The sequence below is a fragment of the Oculina patagonica genome, chromosome 2 (genome assembly GCF_052425735.1).
Source record: "Oculina patagonica isolate OP01 chromosome 2, crgOcupat, whole genome shotgun sequence".
Taxonomy (NCBI): Eukaryota; Metazoa; Cnidaria; class Anthozoa; order Scleractinia; family Oculinidae; genus Oculina; species Oculina patagonica.
In genome coordinates, this window is record NC_135759.1 from 26,063,762 (window position 1) to 26,082,519 (window position 18,758).

At 35.5% G+C, this 18,758-nt stretch overlaps 2 protein-coding genes across 3 annotated transcripts in view; one reads left to right on the forward strand and one right to left on the reverse strand.

The window, feature by feature from the left end:
* Positions 1–18,758, forward strand: part of LOC144643813 (putative ferric-chelate reductase 1) — a 91,878-nt gene that overhangs the window by 51,482 nt on the left and 21,638 nt on the right. The window lies entirely within an intron of this gene.
* LOC144641903 (substance-P receptor-like) lies at positions 1,688–2,702 on the reverse strand. The gene has a single exon (XM_078500919.1). The coding sequence runs from the start codon at positions 2,606–2,608 to the stop codon at positions 1,706–1,708; it is 903 nt and encodes a 300-aa protein (XP_078357045.1). The 5' UTR covers positions 2,609–2,702; the 3' UTR covers positions 1,688–1,705.

Below are 18,758 nucleotides of genomic sequence, written 5' to 3' on the forward strand. Positions count from 1 at the left end.
CAGCAATTACAGGAAACCCGCAGGTCTTTAGCTGTATACTTGTTATTTACGTAATAAGACAAATTAAATGGAAAGAAGATCCTCGCAGTTATGAATAAACCTGAAAAAATCAGGCTTGTTAGGACTCGGCAAACTTGATTTTTTCACAACTGCTTAAGTTGTGTTCACAACTGCGAGGATCTTCTTTTCATTTATTCTTCATCCGCAGTTTAAAAATATGATTTCATTTATTCATTGTTTCAAGACAAATTACGTGACCTGTATTTGGAAACGTTTTGAGACTGTTTCCTCGGACAAATTAAATTTTAAACATTTCGTTATAGTGCCTGATTATTTCCCATTTTTCTTTTTTGCACGACTAGGTTATTACAATAAGGCGTACTTTGCTAAATAATATGTCCGAATTCACTTAAAAGCACCTGCCGCTGGGGAAAGACCGTGTTGTAAAATTAAAAAAGGATTAATTATGTTAACAGACTCTCTGGTGGGTAAAAGTTTAAAATTACTTTGCACTTAACTCGTAATTACATGTAGAACATTTATATGAAATATCGAGTGTGGCTGGATATGTTTTACACTGTCCTGATCCTGGCATAGGTTTTTAATTCAGTAGCAATATTTGAGAAAAAAATTGTGACCCCCTCATCAGGATCCTAAGGATTAGTTTTGAAAACAAATTAAGGGCGAATGCATGTAAATATAGAGCAAAATTAAAAATTCGCAGCCATTGTCAAAAATTTTGTTTTCCCACATATTTTTTTTTATGTGTGTGTGTATGTTTTTTAAGCGCTTTAATTTGGGGAAAATCGAAAAAAAAAAAAACGATTTTCTAACACAAAATCAATCGTTTACAAACATTCGCTCGCATGCAAGTGGCAACAAAGGTAAATATCTTTGTATTAATTTACAAAGACATTGACTCGTAGTTTGCCTCAATTGTTTGGTGATATCTTGGCAATAATCTGGAAGGTATGTAATAATATTTTAGAATTATTCATTTTTAACGGACAAAAATTTCAATCTTACCAGAAAGTCGTGAATAAATTTTTAAGCATGTGCTATAGTTCGGTTAGAACTTTTTTTTTCACTTTTCGAACTAAAGAGTATTTAAACATATCTTAGAACTGGCTTGTCATGGGTAATTCAGTTTGCGCTTGGCACGAAATATACGAATGTTTTGGCTGAAAAACTATGAGAAACTATGAGACTGGCTCACGAACTAACTAGCTAACCAACCAACCAACCAACCAACCAACCAACCAACCAACTAACTAACTAACTAACTAACTAACTAACTAACTAACTAACTAACTAACTAACTAACTAACTAACTAACTAACTAACTAACTAACTAACTAACTAACTAACTAACTAACTTACTAACTGACTGACTGACTGACTGACTGACTGACTGACTGACTGACTGACTGACTGACTGACTGACTGACTGACTGACTGACTGACTGACTGACTGACTAACTAACGTAAAATTAGTAACTAACTAGCTATCCAGCTTCTATCAAATCATCAATCAATCAATTAATCAATCAAATTTTATTTATACACGTTACACCAAGGCGTACATGAGTTCTTGTTTGAACGGGTACGTGTGTCTAAAAGTAATCAGTCTATTTAAAAAAAAATTATTACTGATATCGACAATTAATATTTACAAGTAATGCTTGCTTTCTTACTTTAAATATAATTAAAGTTTCGTATCGAATACCGTATTTCTTTCTCTTTTTTCACTATCCTTTTTGGCAGTAACATTCTCAAATTCCAAACTCTCGAATGCAATATTCTCCTGAGGAATGACGTTTTGTATTCGGGGTCGTCTTCCCACTCTTCCTCTAAGAGCGCTTTTAAGACCTTGCTGAAATTTGTTATTAAATATGAAATAAATAATTGGGTTAATAGCAGCATTTATATGAGACATCCAAAAGAAGAATAGCGGAACAGGCGCTGGGAGTGCACAATATTTGAACGGAAAAAAGACGCTCATTAAATGATTTACGTGGGTAAACAACCAGCAAAAAGCAAACAAAGCAACAGTTGCTACTAATAACCGATAAATCTTTTGATTCTGTATGTTGATCCTTTCCTGAGTTTGATTGTTACCAACTGGTCGCCTCTTGCGCAAGGAATTACCAATTATGGTATTAGTTGTTACTATTACAATCAATGGAAGTACGTAAAATATTACAGCCTTGGCACTTTCCTCCACTTTGCTGTAGATTAAACGCTGTGCGGGATCCTCGCTCCAGATTGAAACACAAATGGTCGTTTCCTCGCTAATTTTCCTTGTATCCATCTTATAAAGATAAGGAGAAGCTGCAATGGCTGAGATTATCCAACTCAATGCTATGGATCTCCTTGCCGTTGATGAAGACATTGGCCTTTTCATGGCATGTACAATTGCCATATATCGATCCACGGACATGATAATAAGCGTGGAGATCGAAAGCCCGATGGACATAACAAATACGAAGTAAACAAGTTTGCAGGATATTTTTCCAAATAAACCAGGAATCCACTGTTGACCAACAAACGCAAAGGAAACGGACCCCGTGGTCGCAAAGCAAACATCAATGAGATCTGCAACAGCCATGTTGAGGATAAGGTAGTTGAATGTTGACTGTTTTAAATCTCTGTATGTCCTTACCAAGTATATAACTACAGTGTTCTCGACACAAGCAGCAACCAATAAGGTAACGTAGGCAACAACCAAAATGGCGTTTGTGACGACGGTTGGGTTTAATATTCCGCATGGAATGGTAAAAGGAAAACTTTCTTTTGTAATATTCGTTTGATTCATATCTGTAGATTGAATATATCCCACATTTAATAGAACGTTTGTGAGTTAGACAAAAACATAGACAAAACTTTATTTAAACACTGTGTGGGTGCCCGTTGAGGAATATAGGTCATTCATTCCCTTCCTAAACCTTGTAAGGGTTAATGGTTTACGTAATTTTGATAGCTGTCATTCTAAAAAGCAGCCCCGGGTTAACCAAAACTGCGTTTAAGATAATTAGTCCTTGGATTACGTAATTTGCTGGTTGTTCTCAGAATAACGGATACTGTAGGAACAATTACGAGCCGAGAACAGATCTTGCATGAAGGGGGGATTGAGTTTGTTTAGTGTTGTGAACATGATAACTAGTCGCTTTTTGTTTTGTTCGACTAAATGAGACCCTGTCCCATCGGCCAAGCATCTCAAAAAGGGATCCACACTAGCATCATAGCTAGATTTCGTGATTAGCCTTGGCTGAGACATTGGTTTTATTGATCCGTCGATGTTTATATCCAGTGGTTTCTTTGTTACACAATAGTTTTCCTCTTTTAAGACCATGTCGCTGTGTGTCATCGACGATATACGAATTTAAAGTCAAGCGGAATTTGGGAGCGATAAATGTTCGATGCGTTGAAATTCGCCACATGAATGTCGAAAACAGACCATTTGTAGTTTGTAGTTAGATATATCATTTAGGTATATTGTTACAGACCCTGATATGTATTTACTATGCGAAAATAATGAAAAGGATTCCATCCAATGCGTAATATTGTAAAATAACTTAATAGGATTTTTTCTTTACCTTTCATCCAAGATCTCCGTTGGTTGTACGGCTGTAACTTCTTGTATCTTGTAACGAAATGTACTTCAGTTCGCGGTTGAGAAATCCTACCTATTTAATTTTAATTCGAACAAAAGCACCTGCCTTATATTAAAAAATAGGGAACTTGAGCAAATAGAAAAGTGTATTGTCAAGTTGACAATTTCTGCTCATAAACGATGGCAAAAAAAACGAAACGAAGACAATCAATAACACGGTTTCTGCAATCGGATGTAGGACATAGAATTACAGCTTCGAATTGATGCTAAAATACACTGACGTGCACGTCGATTATCATGAGTTGTAAAATTTGCCCACCAGCAGTCGGTCAACATAATTATCCATGATAATTATGTTGACTTGGGACTTGCATCTTTTGTTTGTTTTAAACAAAAAAATTCATCACATTTTATTTTATCCAATTATTTTAAAGTATCACCGAATGAGAAACAAATCAGCGATTACAACACCCACTGATCGAAGTTAAAATATGGCACGTTTTTAGAACACGATCCTTTCGTGTTTCACAGGTTAACCACGCACTTAATTGCAATAATTAGAAATGAAAGAGCAATACAAAAACAAGCTTAATCATTATAGCATGCAGAAATTACAGGAAACTCACAGGTTTAGAGCTGTATACCTTTTAATTACGTAATAAGAATTGCTTGACCTGTATTTTGAGGCGTTTTCAAACTATTTTCTCCGAATTTTCTTTTTACTGCCTGATTATTTTCCAATTTTTCTTTTTACACATTTTTTTCCTAAATAATATGCCCGAATTTACTTAAAAGTACTTGCCGCTTTGGTGAAAATTACCTTACGCTTTACTCGTAATTATTTGTAGAACATTTATATGAAACATCGACCACAATATTTAGCCTCATTTGGATTGTTAGTACCAATATTTGGGGAAAAAATAGTGACCCCCTTTGGATCCTAACGGTTTATTTTGGGAATAGTGTAAAAATCCAGCGAAATTAAATTTCGCGGCCACAGTAAACTGACTTTAACTTTCCTTCATATTTCGTCTATAGATAACTTTTATGGAGTAACTCAACTCTGTGTAGCTACTTATGTAGTAACCTGCGATCAGGCGTTATTTTTCTTGCGGCGGAGGGGTCCTTCCCTCCGCCGCGAAAAAAAGAAAGCCTGATCGCAGGTTACTTATGTAGTCTATTGGTAGTTATAGCTTATTGTAAGTAGTGTTATGTCTTGTGTTGTATTGTACGTATTATAACGCAAATGTGGAAAAGAAAAAAAAAATCACTGTGTAGCTTGTTTTATTTTCAAAGCCGCTTCAATTTGGAGAAAATCGAAAAAAAAAACATTTTCGCTGTCGGTGACTTCAAAACAACCAAAATAAAACACGAAACCAGTCATTTACAAAACTTCGCCCCCATGCAAAAAGGCAAAAAAAGTTGGCAAAAATATCTGTATTGATTAAAAAAAATACTTCACTCGTAGTCTGGTGGTAAATTTTTGTCTTCGCGATAAGTTGGAAGATGTGCAATAATATTTTAGAATTGTTTATTTTCAACGGACAAAAAATTATATCTAACTAGTTAGTCGCGATTAAAATTTTAAGCATGTGCTACAGTTTATTTTTATTTTTATTTTTCGAGTTATAAAAATATTTAAACATATCTAAGAACAGACTTGCATAGGTAATTCAGTTTGCGCTTAGCACGACGTCTTCGAAATTAAACAAGTACCAAACACTTTGCTGAAACACTTTGAAACACTTTGAGACATTTGAATAATTAGCGTTTGGTTTTTGTCGTGGCGATTTTCATTTACGTACAACGTGGCGCATCCGACCAAAACAAAAGTCGCAATTACACTTATTTAGTGATTTGTGATGAAAAAAAAAAAAACAATTGTCTCGGTGCTTTTTGCTGTTCTGATTGACGTTAAAGTAGACTGTCTCAGATCCTTGTCTCCCCAGCGCCTGCTAATATTATTTACGAACTCCAGAGAGCGGCGGAAATACCGCGAACAGCGCATTTCATCGCAAACATTACATTCAATCCTTTCTTTTTGAGACAATCATTAAATCATGTGCAGTGCATTTGGAAATTTATAGCATTCAAAATACTAAACGTTTCAAAGCTAAACTTTCAACTTAGCTGCTAAAGGTGGAGGGTCCAAAATAGGCTTCGGCAGTCCGGCATCCTGCCAGGCTTTTTGACTCTTATCCCACCGTCCCGCCTAACTGAGAGTTCTTATCCCGATCCCACCTTCTCAGCCACAAAACAAGCGTGCTTTCACTTAAAACAAGCATGTTTTTTTCGCGTTATATAAAGCGAATCTGTTAAACCGTACTGGCAGGTAAATTGAGATGTTTTCCCTACTAGAAAATCTATGTCTCATTTGTTGACATAATATTCGCTAAAAGGGTAAAAATGGCATATACAAGGCTAAAAATGGATAAAAACATTAAAATGAAACGAACGTTTTCGACATGTTTGTCATCACCAGGGTTAAAAAGCCGTTCGTGATTTGCATGGTTTTTATACTCAAGTTATTCCCGAAGGGAACAACTGTGCAACATAGCAATTAACTTGTTTGTACAAAGTTGGGCTCCTTTGTTGGATGATTAGGCCTTCGATGATCTTTCTCTTAAAGTACAATCTTGCCGAACAAAGGACTACCCATTGGAATGAGTGACTTGGGTTTTCCAAACGGTGACGTGCTGGTTCCGAGGTGTGGCAGATATTCGAATGTTCCGTTATTCGCACTTCAAGATTTCGCATTGTTTCACCTACATAGTTTCCTCTGCAAGAACTTTCTCCTTCGTAAATAACGTGGGACTTGTGAAGGTTTTTGTCCTTGAGTCTGAATAGTCTTTTGATTTGTCTAGTTTGCCACAGAATTAAGAAAATGTATTTGAGATTAGTGGAAGAGTTCAATTTTGAAGTAAACTTTTTTGCTTGCAATTTCATTCTTCTTGCAGTAGGGGAGCTTGATGGAAATCTTTTTCCGTTCTTCAAAGAGAAAATGCGGGATTAAGGGCTCATCTTCAAATGAATTGTTCGATGTGAAATTGTCGATGGTGCAGAATACAAATTTCTTGGGGAAGCCAGCATTACAAGATACAAGATACAAATTTTATTGTCCTCTCCCCATGGAGGCTTTTCAGGGACAATGAAAAAAAAAAAGAGAATAAGTATAATAAATTGGCTATAAAAATTATTTACATTAAAACTATTTACAATGATATAATAAAAATACTTTAAAATGCTAAAAATTATCTAAAAAAAATAATTGCTAAAACTACAAAAATCACGTGTAGTTTATGACATTAAAAACTTATTTAAAAGATAAGATTTCATTTTGCGTTTAAAAAATAATAAGGGATTCACTTAATTTAAAATGAGGTTGCAGCGCATTCCATAAAGTAACAGTTCTGTAATAAAAAGATCGTTGTCCCGACTTGGTCTTAAAAAGCGGTATGTTAAGCTGTGAAGAAGATCTGGTCTCCCGACCACTGATGTTCCCTCTGGAGATAAGATTAGATCGAAGATAGTTTGGTACTTGACCTGGCATTCGAGAAGGTGGTCTTTATTTCTTTTATGTCGCGATCAAGATTAGTGTAGGGCTCCTGTAATACAATTCATCTTCCATTTTATTGGTACTTCTGATGTCCAGTGTGTAGGCAACTTCAACAACAACAAACAACAAAAAAACTTTATTTAAACAATCATATTATTTACAGTATTTTTTATCTCTCGCAATTAGCCTAGCTATTCGAGGCGGGAGGTGAAGAAGAAACCGAAAAAAAATTAAATTTACTAAAAGGTAATACCTTATCTACATAAAAGAAAGGAGTAGTAATAAGAAAAATAACTTCGAATAACATAGTAATGAATTTATTTATAATAGCAATGAGTTTAAAGCTACATTCAGCTAAAGATTTTAGGAAGTCAAAGATTTTATTGATTTCAACATATTCATCCTCAGCTGAAAGTAAATTGAACATCTAGTCACGAATTGTTTTTCGGTAAACTGTCTTAGGTTTGTCTCGTAAGGCCGGTGCAATCTTTTTCCAGACTAAAGTTCCGAAACGAGAAAAGGAACACTTTTGAATTTCCAGCTTTGCATCTTTTTGAAAGAAGTTACCTTTTGCTGCAGATCTTCTGTTGTATTGGTGAACTTCGTTTGATCATGATTTTAAGAAAAGTGCTCGAAGAGGTGATGGTGCAGACCCATGAGATATGTCGTGCATAAGGTTAGCAATGGTTTGAAAATAAATCATAGTTACAGGTAGAATCGTTGATTTGATAAAAAGTGGAATGGCATGCTCATTTCTAGGGGTAAAATATTTGAGACGAAGAACTTGTTTTTGGAGGATTAGAAGCTTGTTGAGAAGGAATTTGGAAGCCTGACCCCATACACACATCCCATAGGTTAGGTAAGGTAAGATCAAGGAGCGAGAGATCATCAGGAGTGTCTGAGTAGGGACGAAGTGTCTAAGTGTTGCTATAATCCCAACAATTCTACTTATTTTAAGGGCAACAGGTTTTTTGTAGACTTTACAGTCAAAACCTTCGTTGTCTTTTTAAATTAGTAATCTTTTTAAATTAGCTTTTTTAACTTTTAGATCTAGTCAATAATGTGTATATAGTTAGTATATTTTAATATTTTTATGTTTTAATATTGTAATGTATATAGTTAGTATATTTTAATATTTTTAAGTTTTAATATTGTAATGCGCTTTTGCTCATTTACATGTAAAAAAGCGCAATATAAATTCATAAATTATTTATTTATATTTATTTGTCGTAGCTAAACGTAGTTTCCAGAAAGTGATCCGGGTCTCTTCAACAGTGAACTTGATGTTAGGGTAGTAGTTGTTGAAGCGGTCGAGAAGTTTGTCTGGTTCGTCCTTTCTTTTTTTCGAGAAACAGTCATGCACATAGCGACAACCATTTGTTTGTCTGAAAGCTTGCCATTGAAACTAAATACAGTGTTCTTGGCGACGCTGTCGAGGAGGCGACGGAAAATCATTTTTGAACTTAGCTGAGGTAGCATGTTTTTTTGGTAGATTGCGTCAATTATGTGGTCAAAAGTGTCATCAAGAGGTACTCCGGTGAAAAGTGACGGAACATCACTCCGTCATATGAAACAAAAATTCCATCCTCATCCAGAGTGCGATTCTGCAATCTGACAGCAAAATCAGTAGTGTTATTCGTTCTCTGTAAGAGGCATAAGGTACGAAGCAAGAAACTTAGCTGTGTCGTAGTATAAGGCTCCACAGGTACTGACAATCGGCCGGAGTTTTCAGTGTGATCTCGCTTTGGTTGTCAAACTTGTGTGATTTTGGCAGTCCCGTAGAGGAACGCTGGCTGGTTCGAAGTTGGTTTGATCTTAACCAGGGGAAGTGATGACTTGAAATTAGGGACTAAAAAGCTTAAAAAGGACTTGAGATCTTGGAGGGTAGCGCCCTCCGTCTCGGTATATTTTCCGTTAGAACAAACAAGTAAATTGCTATGTTGGGAATAACTTGAGTATAAAAACCATGCAAATCACGAACGGCTTTTTAACCCTGATAACAAACATGTCGAAAACGTTCGGTTCATTTTAATTGTTTTCATCCATTTATAGCCTTGTATAAACCATTTTTTATATCTTAGTTATTTTGCTGATTTCCCAAACCACTTCTCTTCTACTGATTAAATCTTTAACCTCCACCGTGATGTCGCATTTTATTCTGGTGTGAGATTCTGCTGTTTTTGTTACTCTGGTCGACGTTTCTCTTTCATGATCAAAATTTCGCTTGCGCCGTGAAAACATTTTGTTTATAATATTTAGATGAATTTAAAAGACATTTTAATGCAGTCTGTTTCACTCTTTTCACTGTGGAAAACAAGGGTTCGGTATTGTGCACTTGCAATGATCACTGGAAACGGCGAACGACTCATATGCAAGTAGATCAAGTGGATCTTAAAACTTGGCGGCTACTAGCCGCGGCTAATTAATCACGCAATTTCGTGAAGATAGGGATGCATGTCAAACTATTTTTTTTAGTAGAGAAACGATTGTTTTAATTTAAGAACATTCCAATTCCCGACTACAGAAAAGCACACTTTTCGGTCCCGCCAAGACAATTTCATCCCGTATCCCGCTTCTAAAAGTTTTCATATCCGAAAAGGATGTTTCAAGTCGACAGCATTCATTAATTAAAATTAAATTGTTAAAGTTACCGCAATTTTTTTTTATTGTTCTTATGACAAAGACATATTAAAGGGATGTTCGACTCGTTTGTTGTTCCCTATGAAAAATTTGCATTACGTGAAATTATATTAATTGTCAGTTACAAATTTACCAAAGTTTAATCTGATAACATACACTAAGCTAGTCGTTAAATGTCACTTCGTTTTGCACTTAATTCGTTGACTTAGTTGCTTAGTTCCTTGCTACTTTCTTACTTGCATGCTTGCTTTCTTCTTTCTGCGTTTTTTTGTTTATTCCTTCCTTATTAACAGTAACGAAATAACTTACTAACTAACAAACCAAGCAACCATACCAACCATCAGACCGACCGACGAAAGAACCAAAAACGAACGAACGTAGGAACGAACGAACGAACGAACGAAAGAACAAGGGAACGAACGAACGAACGAACGAACGAACTTACTAACCAACTAACTACATGTAACTAACTAATCAATCAAATTTCATTTATACACGTAACACCGAGGCGTACAAGAGTTCTTGTTTGAACGTGTACGTGTCTAGAAGTAATCAATCTATTTAAAAAAGAAAAAATATCTAAAAAATCTCAAACGCTAAATATCACTACTGATATCTACAATAATATTTGCAAGTAGAGTTTGCTTTCTTACTTACAATCTAATCAAAGTTTTGTATCGAATCCCCTATTTCTATCTCTTTTCTCACTATCCTTGTTGGCAGTAACATTTTTAAATTCCAGATTGTCGAATGCAATATTCTCCTGAGGAATGACATTTTGTATTGGGGGTCGTCTTCCCACTCTTCCTCTAAGAGCGTTTTTAAGACCTTGCTGAAATTTGTTATTAAATATGAAATAAATAATGGGGTTAATAGCAGCATTTATATGAGACATCCAAAAGAAGAATAGCGGAACAGGCGCTGGGAGTGCGCAATATTTAAACGGCAAAAAGACGCTCATTAAATGATTTACGTGGGTAAACAACCAGCAAAAGGCAAACAAAGCAACAGTCGCTACTAATAACCGATAGATCTTTTGATTCTGTATGTTGATCCTTTCCTGAGTTTGATTGTTACCAACTGGTCGCCTCTTGCGCAAGGAATTGCCAATTATGGTGTTAGTTGTCCCTATTACAATTAATGGCAGTACATAAAATATGAGAATCTTGGCACTTTCGTCCAGTTTGCTGTAAAATAAATTCTGCACAGGATCCTTGCTCCAGCTTGAACTACAAATGGTAGTTTCATCGCTAATCTTCCTTGTATCCATCTTATAAATATAAGGCGAAGCTGCAATGGCCGAGATTATCCAACTCAATGCTATGGACCTTCTTGCCGTTGCTGAAGACATTGGCCTTTTCATGGCATGTACAATTGCCATATATCGATCCACGGACATAATAATAAGCGTGGAGATTGAGAGCCCAATGGACATAACAAATACGAAGTAAACAAGTTTGCAGGATATTTTCCCAAATAGACCAGGAATCCACTGTTGACCAACAAACACGAAGGCAACAGAGACCATGGTCGCAAAACAAACATCGATGAGATCTGCAACAGCCATGTTGATGATAAGGTAGTTAAATGTGGACTGTTTCAAATCTCTATATGTCCTTACCAAGTATATGACTATTGTGTTCTCCACACAAGCTGCGGTCAATAAGGTAACGTAGGCAACAACCAAAATGGCGTTTGTGATGACGCTTGTGTTTAATAGCCGGCACGAAATTGTAGCAAAAGGACGTTCTCCTGTGATATTCGATTGGTTCATACCTGTATAGTTTAAGAAAAATAGGCTTTTTTAAAAAAAAAAAATGGAACAGCTTGATTTAATACTGAAATCTTCGATTTTTAGAAAAGAAACAATATGTTTTCAAAACCTAATTTACAAGTTTCAATGTATTATTTAATTTTTATAATAATCATTAAAAAAAATTTTAAGTACTTTTATGATTCGGGCTTATTTAGTACAGTATTACTGCTAGTGAGCCTTAATTAGCGACACAGTGAAGAAAAAAGGAAAACGGTTTTGTTGACATTACTTAAAATATTAAGATACAGATGTAACTTGATGTAACCTACTTTGTTGCATAGTCAAGAATTATATTTTTCATAGTATTATTGAAAATAAAACTCTGGTTTCATTAAATAAATAAAAAATAAAACGTATTTATTAAATCAAACCTCTTCCATAAGATCGATGCACCTCATTATGCTTGATAAATAAGGTTATAAATAATAAATAAAGGTATGCTTGATAGTAAAGTTAAGAAGATGACCAGAAAGCGAGAAAAGATTTTCAAAGGTCGCCCGTTGAGATGAACAGAACTAATTAGTGTACCCTATGGAAACGTTGTTGCCATGGAGAGTCCCGTGACAGGTGCAACATGGGTCACTCTCCTCAACGACAATGGAAAGAAAGAAGAGAGAACTTTGGCATGATTAGTATTCCAGTTAAAGGCTGAAAATGTCTTTGACCCAACATATTAAATTATCAGGTCTTGCTAGCCTTGATTAAAATTTGTATTTGAGTAGCTTTTGCTTCATGAACTATTTTCCATAAAAGAAAATATAGTTGAATGATTAAATCCCTTTATGTAAGCATTCGCAGGCTAAAAATCTTGGGTTTATATAATTATTTGTGTGAACGTTGGGCATTGCTCCGTCTTCCATGGGATTTCAGCATTTTTTTTTTTCATTGCAGTTCTCTGGGGTCTGTATTATTAGCAATGAAATCTTTACGTTCGTGTCGCAAGCTGAGCAATCACATTATAATTGGTATCTACCAGTGTTAAAAAAATACTCCAGCAATATCTTCTCATATAATATTAACTGCCATAACTTTTCGACTTTTTGGCCGAGTGATTACTGCAAAAACTTTAATCAGTGGATTTTTATCGTTTTAATTATCAATTTCGAGCAAAATTCGTATTCTATTCGTAAACGGTGCTCAGCTGAGACAACTGAATGCCAATCGAGAATGAGAAACTCTGACAGTCATTATGACAGGTTTTTTAATCATGACGATGAAGGATTTGTGCTTACCAAGGTCATTAAAAATTCCTCCTAAAACGCATTAAAATATATCATGTAGAGAGTTAAATGTTTAGTTAAAATTTAAGCTACAATTCATCACCATCATGCATCAGAGAGAAAAGATGCTACAGAGTAACATTTTGCGTCAATTCTCTTCAATACTGTAAAAAACGTTTCTTCGTTGTCAAATTTGGTCTTGTTATTAATCTAAGGCCAATTGCAAAATAACAGGATAGTATAGAACACATTATGGTGTTGCTATAAACCGACGACGTATATTTTCTGCTATAGAATGAAATAGCCCACTTTTTTGTTATTTCATCCATCTGTAAGTGTCTAGCGTAATTAGTGGTTCGAATAGTGGTCATACCCATAAACGAACTAAAATGTATCGAAAGTTTGTGATTAATACGAAATTAAGGAATTAACGTATAAGATCATCTAAGCTTACCTGTTTAACCAAAGTTTCCAAGCGATTTCTTCTGAACTTCGTTAACAAGAGCTAATTGAGCTTTGCTGGAAATACCTATTTCGGATTTGAATTTTAACAAAGCACCTGGCTTACATATAAACAGAAACACGAAACTTGACCAAAAGAACTGCTGCTTTGTCAATTTTGTCAAATTGATTGTTTTAGTATAAAAACAACGAAGGGAATACGCAACGAAGAGAAATGATGATTTTACAACTGGATCTAGAGCATAGAATGGTAATTTCTAAATGATGCTAAAAACATATGTCGGTTTCAGTGATTCCTTTTATATGTAAATTATACCAACTAGCGGTATGTCACATTACTTCATAATTAGGGACTTAGATCGTACATAATTTTCTTTAAGGGAACTAATTAAATATTATTTTATCCTATGGTGAGATAGAGGTACAAAAAGAGAAATCAAAGTCTCTTCGAGATATCGACGTTTTTGCATGAAGTATGAGTCGAAGGTTTATCCTGTGCATTGTTCTTCGAACTTATCATTACAGTTTCTTTGTAGTTTAGTTTAACAATTTCCTATCTTCGCGGAGGAAATGCAGCCATATAATTTTGTCAAAAATGGCTCGTCCGCGCCGGGTATTTATACACATATTCCTTAACATTACACAAATAAACAGTGCAAATTTCAGCGAGATATGACAATTTTATACTTTAAAATTGCAAGGACCTTTCGAGGCAGTCGATTACGGCAGCGAAATTAGCAAATGAAACAGCAAAATATGCGTTCCACGCTTTGTTTTTGCGACGCCATATTTGAATTGTTATAGGTAGACCGCTGTTCAATGTGTTCAAGGCCGTATCGTTACGATTGCTCCACGAAAAAGCACGAAAAAAAATACGGATATTTCCGACTACTGTCGGAGAAAACATTGCGCATATAATTGCAGCGTAAACAAATCGTTACACTCAAGCTGCGTTTTGTCTATGCTCTGCGAGGGTCGGATATCAAGACCCAGGATTAAACAAAAGCCATATATACAGTTTAATGTTTCAGTGAATGCTTTCGAATTATATTTGAAGATGAAATACGAAAGAATTTTGCTGTCTTTGACTGAAATTCCACTCGAACTGCGTAGATACGATCGCATGTTGTAAAGCCGATTCATGCAACATTGCTGTCAACGCGAAATCTCGTCCCTAACGACCTAGACAGATGACGAATTGTTAACCGCTCCTAAGCTAAAAGAAGCGCGCCCCCATCTCTTGCATTTGTTTTAACTTCAATAATATCTTTGAAAAGAGCGAGTTTTTTGGTATGGTTTATTTTTGACGTTTGTAATTTTTAAACGATTAAGTGCTAGATTATTTATTCGTGTTTTAGTTACGCAATCCATTGTTTGTGCGACGCTTTTTATAGATCGCCTTTCAGACACACGTGCGTTGAGATAAGAAAGCTGACATGTCACTTTTAAAATTGTTATATAACGTTTGTAAATGTGACAAGTCACGTTTTTTTCACGAGATCGCAAGTGATCACCCACAGCGGAAAGTAATCCCTTGAGAAATTAAAACAGTCCCTTGAGAAATTAAAAAAGTCCCTTGAGAGTTTACAAATATGTGGTTCCAAATGTTGTTCACATAACCCCTATTCTACGTTTTTAGCTTGTAAACAAGCAAAAACGTCGAAAAAATAACGTAAACGAAATGTCCAGGCAGAGGTTTGATCTTCCGATCACAATCTTTCGCCTCATTAGTGCTGTGTAAACGAATACCCTTTTCAATATGTAACAAACTTATCAAATAAGAAAGTGGATTAACTCAAAGTAAAGAGGGCTGATGTTAGGGCAAATTAGTCCAAAAGTGTATTTTTAAGATTATGCATTTCTCTATTTACTGAATGTGATCCTAAACATGTTCGTAGATTCGTATAGTCAAGGTGCTTAATGTTTTGGAATTTTTAATTTATGCCCACTGTCATTAAATATTAACGGGTACAAATTAGAATAGGGGAAGTTTACACGAATAACGACCAAATCAATACCTATATCTGTTGCCTTCAAAATCATCACTCTCGCTCTCTCTTTCCCCTTTTTCTCTTTTTCCAGGGTAACCCGATAGGCTGTTTGCCTGAGTAATGAAATTTATCAACACATTTAATCGCGTTTTTTCTGTGTTTTTTTTTTATGGATTTCAATCAAGTAAGTATTAGCATAAGAAATGAGTACTGATGCAGTGTAAGGTGTTTCAAAACACCTTGATTTTATCATTGAACTTAAAGTTCACACAATTAAACGCGTTTCTTGGAATCATTATATATTTTATGTGTATATGACATATCTTTGTTTTTTGCTTGATCGAATCTCTACTTGATGATGACGTGAACATCAAAAACCAAAATTCGGAAAGTTTTTCTCTCCACCCAATAAAGGGCGAAAAAGCCGTAACCATTTTCTTGACGTAATAAGTTGCCATAGTAACAAAAAACTCCTTTCAAAAACGAGCTCGGTGACTTCCTTTTGTTATCATCGAAATCATACAGCGTGTTTTTAGAAGTTTAAAAATATTATACGACGTACTTTTAGAGCTTCCTTCTATTTTTGAAAACGAAGTAAGCTCTGAAACTCCCTTCGTTGAAACTGTCTTAACTTTGTAAAAAACTGTACATGTATTTGACTTGTTACCATTAAAAGCTTAAATTATGGGTGTTTCTAACAGTTGGGCTGTTGCTCTAGTAACCAAAATGTGAAGAAAATTACGGCCAAATCATTGATAATTAAATAATCAATGATTGAGACTTAATTTTCGGATGTCCATTGTTGTTGCAACAACTGATAAGTGCTGTAAAACGTTATCAGCCGCGTTACCACTCCCAATCTAAACTTTATCTATGTGATCAAAGCCGCCAAAGAACTGGATTTGTTTGCCAAAATTCTTTCAAAATCATGTCTAAATTAACAGAGATTCTGGCTATTGTTCTGTCCACTGTAGAACAGTATAAGCATAAGATGCAGACTTCCGGAATTTGTCAGCATTTTCGATTTGAAAATGGCTTTGAATTGAAATCGAAATATAAATGTATCAAAACACTTATATCTTGTTTACGTTTTTCTGAGAGGATTTCTTTTCTTATTTTTTACACTTGTCGCTTGGAAATGAATAGTATTCAATTGCTGTTTACATTATATATAATATAAACAGCAATCAAATACAATTATATATGTGAGGTGCAGTGGCCGAATGGTTAGCATGCTCGACTCCGAGTCGAACGGCCCGGGTTCGAGCCCTGGCCGATCTTGTTGTGTAATTATTATTTAGCTGAGATTTCAGCAACCATTGGGTTTTACAATTTTTACATTTTTGGATTCAAATCTAAATATATACATAGTAAACCATTTTTTTTGTTTTATACATGCACTTTATTATTGAGATCAACAAGAAGTTAGTCGTAGTGATAAATGTCATTTACACCTGTAAGCGAGAAGTTGAAAACGTTTTAATTGCAAATTGTATATGTAAATGAATAATTTAAGCTAGCTAGTTCGTATCACCGTAACAATACAATGCACTTATTGAACGACATCAAGTGCCAGGTTAAATGAATAATACATTATATTGACGCGATCCTTATCTATGCACAGTCTAACCACCGCTGATAGTCACCTCCCGTAGGCCGTCGAACTAAACAACCGACGGAAACGCTTTGATGAGCGATATAGTTAATAAAAGCCATCCATATCCTGATTAAAAATTTTAATCAGTCTGCACTCTACTTGCAAACGTATTCATTGCCTACTCCTACTTGAAGTACACTGTTATGTGTGGGCCAAAGAGAGCTTATACAGGGGGCTTTTATCCCCCATGTTCCGGTACTTTCTCCCCTTTCCTTGTGTTCCCCTAATTGAGCTGGGCAAACACAGATCATTTTAAAACTTCATGTCGAAACTAAGGGTACTGATGTTAACAGATGACCTCGAACGTGATATTTCTCTGGAGCCCGCCAGCTCAAGATTTGTAAACAAACTTGGCTGGGATGAGGTACTTAACTTGGGCCGTTTTTGGGCCGCTTTTGTTTCCCCTCTCAAATTTTCACTGAAACAATAAACAATCAGGGATGGATGGCGGCATTAGCGTGCGCAAGCCAATAATACAGCAGCCTTAGAGAAAAGGAATGATAAAATAGGAATCCGTATTAAATTAAATTTTTGACATTATGTGGCTGACGTGGGCCGGAAGCCAGCAGAGTTCAAAAACAACGACAGCGGTTATCAAAATCGGCGTTTCCTCATTTGCTTCACATAAGCTTCTTGATTGACAGCTCCTGGAGGGGTTTTTTCCACCAAAAAATAGGCGATCAGCGAAGAAAGAACCGCCATAATCACTAGGGGGACCGCGTATGTGATGATATTTTTCACAATCATTTCCGTTCGATAGAATATAATAGAAATTTCTTCCGATTCCTCGTGCCACTCAGGATAGCTCACAGCACCCTCACCATCTTCCTCGTCTACTTTGAACTTGGAAGGTTCTCCACTGAATATCAAACCGGCAAATAACCACGCGGCCATTGTGGAACACACCACTGACCTGCGTTACAGCGACCTCCTTCTAATGCACACAATAGCTAGATATCGGTCAGCGACATTGACCTCTTGGATATCGTCGTTGCCATCGACTTCTGTGTGGTTTTTGAATGTTCTGTGGACTTTCTCAGTTAAAGCCTATATAAAAATAACATTGGCTCAATTACAAACAACTTGTATAATATTAGTTGTTACTATGCCCAAATGGGCAATTAGCCAATCGAAACATTTTTACTGTCCTATATAATTTTTCCGCTATATCAAGACACTGACCTGATATCACCGGAATTTCAGTCACATTTGGTATAGAGTAGAAGCAAACACACACTGACTTAAAACCATTTCATGAGTACACTTTATTGTTTCTAAAATATAATTAAGGACGTTCGCGCTAGTTGTTTATGCGCATCCTTACTGCGCACGTAATTCATGTTGCAACGTCACGCCACGTTGCTCTTTTAAACGGTCGGTGACCCCCATTTTTGGGGGGATAAATAGCCTTTTGGGATAAATCTCTACCGACTGACAAAAATGAGCCAAATTCGAATGTTAAAAGTTCTCCTGTGATATTCGATTGGTTCATACCTGTATAGTTTAAAAAAAATAGGCTTTTTTTTTAAAAAAAAAAAATTGGAACAGCTTGATTTAATACTGAAATCTTCGATTTTTAGAAAAGAAACAATATGTTCAAAACCTAATTTACAAGTTTCAATGTATTAGTAAAAAAAGATTTTAGTACTTTTATGATTCGGGCTTATTTAGTACAGTATTACTGCTAGTGAGCCTTAATTAGCGACACAGTGAAGAAAAAAGGAAAACGGTTTTGTTGACATTACTTAAAATATTAAGATACAGATGTAACTTGATATAACCAACTTTGTTGCATAGTCAAGA